The sequence below is a fragment of the Anarrhichthys ocellatus genome, unplaced genomic scaffold (genome assembly GCF_004355925.1).
Source record: "Anarrhichthys ocellatus isolate YVR2014 unplaced genomic scaffold, GSC_Weel_1.0 scaffold11, whole genome shotgun sequence".
NCBI lineage: Eukaryota > Metazoa > Chordata > Actinopteri > Perciformes > Anarhichadidae > Anarrhichthys > Anarrhichthys ocellatus.
In genome coordinates this window covers 9,979,038-9,981,173 of record NW_022280041.1, presented here as the reverse complement: position 1 = coordinate 9,981,173, position 2,136 = coordinate 9,979,038, and the positions used below count along the sequence as shown (strand labels likewise).

The following is a 2,136-nucleotide window of genomic DNA, read 5'->3' as shown; positions in this document are numbered from 1 at the left end:
TGGTGTGAAAGGGAGAAAAAATAAAACACCACCCCCCCCCCCCCCCCCCCCCCCCCAAAAAAAAAGCTTATTTTGAAACTGTATCAGTGGTAATTGTCGCACTGGTTTTCCCGCAGCGGGTGAGACAATGTTGCCAAGTGGGGAGGAATTTACAAAATCAGGTTTACTGCTGTGGCGCTGTATGAGCAGGGCTGCTGTTTGCACAAGTAGTTGTAGTTTTACAGCAAAGAGGGAGCGTTTCTATTGCTGTATCTCAAATATGAACAGTGCAATAACAGCATGAGCTATTACGCTGTTTAAAATCAGTCTAGTATGAATAGAGCTGTGTTTGTATTATAGATGAGAGGAATGCATGCCTCATTCTTCTCATTGTCAGACGCACAGTTTATTTGACTGACTTCCCGTCCCTGTGCTTTCCTCCAGATCTACCATGCTGCCCAGGCTTCCTGTCTACATCCTAATTTCAGTGCTAGTCCTTCTGGTGCAGGGCTGCACTGCTGAGTCATCCAAGAAGAGCTCTCCACCCCGCCCGCCCCCTCCTCCTCCTGGTGACCCCAGCTGGGCCCTCGGCCTGCACCTGTACCGGGCCCTTCGCTCCGACCCGAGCTCCGTGAACACTCTCTTCTCCCCTCTGCTTCTGGCCTCCTCACTTGGAGCGCTGGGCGGCGGCTCCGCGGGCACCACCTCCAGCCAGCTCCAAGGCCTCCTCAGGACCCCGGCCTCGGCCAAGGGCGGAGCCGGTGCTGCCAAGCTCCTGTCCGGGGCGTTGAAGAGCTTCACCGCGGCCAACGGTACCAGCTTTCGCCTGCATGCGTCCTCGGCCCTGTTCTCCAAGCAAGCTCCTCCGGTCAGCCAGAAGTTTGTGAAGGAGAGCCAGGCCACGTTCAGGCTGCAGCATCGGCCGCTGGGTAAAGGAGACTCCAAGGCTGACCTGAAGCAGCTCCATGGCTGGGTGAAGGCTGGGCTCGGTGGGCTGGAGGGAGCTCCTTTAGCGGCTGAAGTAAAGCCCAAGGCTGGAGCTCTGATACTGGCCAATGCCCTGCGCTTTAAAGGTATGGAGAAACAGTGCACAGAAAATACACAACAATTTACAATTCCCTTCACTTTCTAACATTGGTCTGTGGGCACAAAATCTTGGAGAATATGACATCGCCTGTGAAATGATCATCCTAAAACAGCATGCAAGCATGTCATCATTCCTCAGAGAGTCTAAAACGGTCCCGACCGTGACCCTAGATGAAGCAACTTCATAGCCAGCTCAGTATTTCCTCATGGACTCGGATGTAGACGCGTAACATAACAGCCGGGCTGGACTGAGTGTTGCTGAATAAGTCTGGTGGGCTTTTGTAATTGTGGAGTCATTTGTAATCAAGCAATGTCTCTGCATTGATGTTCGCTGCATTGGCTGAGAAGTCGTAGAATATTAATATGGCATAAAACACGTGCAGTTTGCAGTGTTCAGACAGCGCCGAGAGCCCCCACGCCCAGTTTGCCCGCTGCATTGTGTGTGCCAGCATGCCCACCTGTGTGCAGTGTGCATGTCTGCGTGCGTGCGTGCGTGTGTGTGTGTGTCAGTGCATGCGGTGAACTCCAGCTGGTGGACACAGCAGATAAAGGATGATTCTGGGGTCGATCACTGAGAGCTTATTCATCTTCCATCGGGGGGTGATGTGTCATCTTAAATAATTGAGTAACAAGTGTCCAGACTGTCTCCCTCAGTGTTGTGCCTAACATCTGTGCTCGGAGCGCTCCAAGTCTGCGGCGGCACAGCTTGGCTCAGATCAGTTCTTTGTGACGGGCTGCAGGAGGAAAACCAGTCGATGTTTTTGCTACAGATGCAGGCAGAAGCCCCCATCGGTGATTTAAAAGTTTGCACCCTGAAAACATATGTGAAGTTCAGCATTTAGCCATTTCAAGAGTTAGAATAGTGTAACTTTTGCTGCTGTTAAAGGGTTTCAACACTTTGTACAACTAGATTTTAGTTCATAATGAGTCAAAGAAATAGCAAATAGCTTATTTTCCCACAGTCTCCACAAAAGATGATGATGTGTTAAATATATCCTTCTGTTTCACTCATCCTCTTTGTGGCGTTTGTCTCTGTTTTTGGTGCTTTTGTCTTATCATTTTGTTATCACG

The 2,136-nt window shown here is 50.7% G+C and overlaps 1 protein-coding gene across 1 annotated transcript in view; it reads left to right on the top strand.

Moving 5' to 3' along the window:
• The window catches only part of serpinh2 (serine (or cysteine) peptidase inhibitor, clade H, member 2), a 15,779-nt gene that overhangs the window by 653 nt on the left and 12,990 nt on the right, over positions 1–2,136 (top strand). Inside the window, exon 2 of the mRNA XM_031851440.1 lies at positions 424–1,052. Within this exon, the coding sequence (XP_031707300.1) occupies positions 431–1,052 (622 nt within the window). The 5' untranslated portion in view covers positions 424–430. The remainder of the gene's footprint in view (positions 1–423; positions 1,053–2,136) is intronic.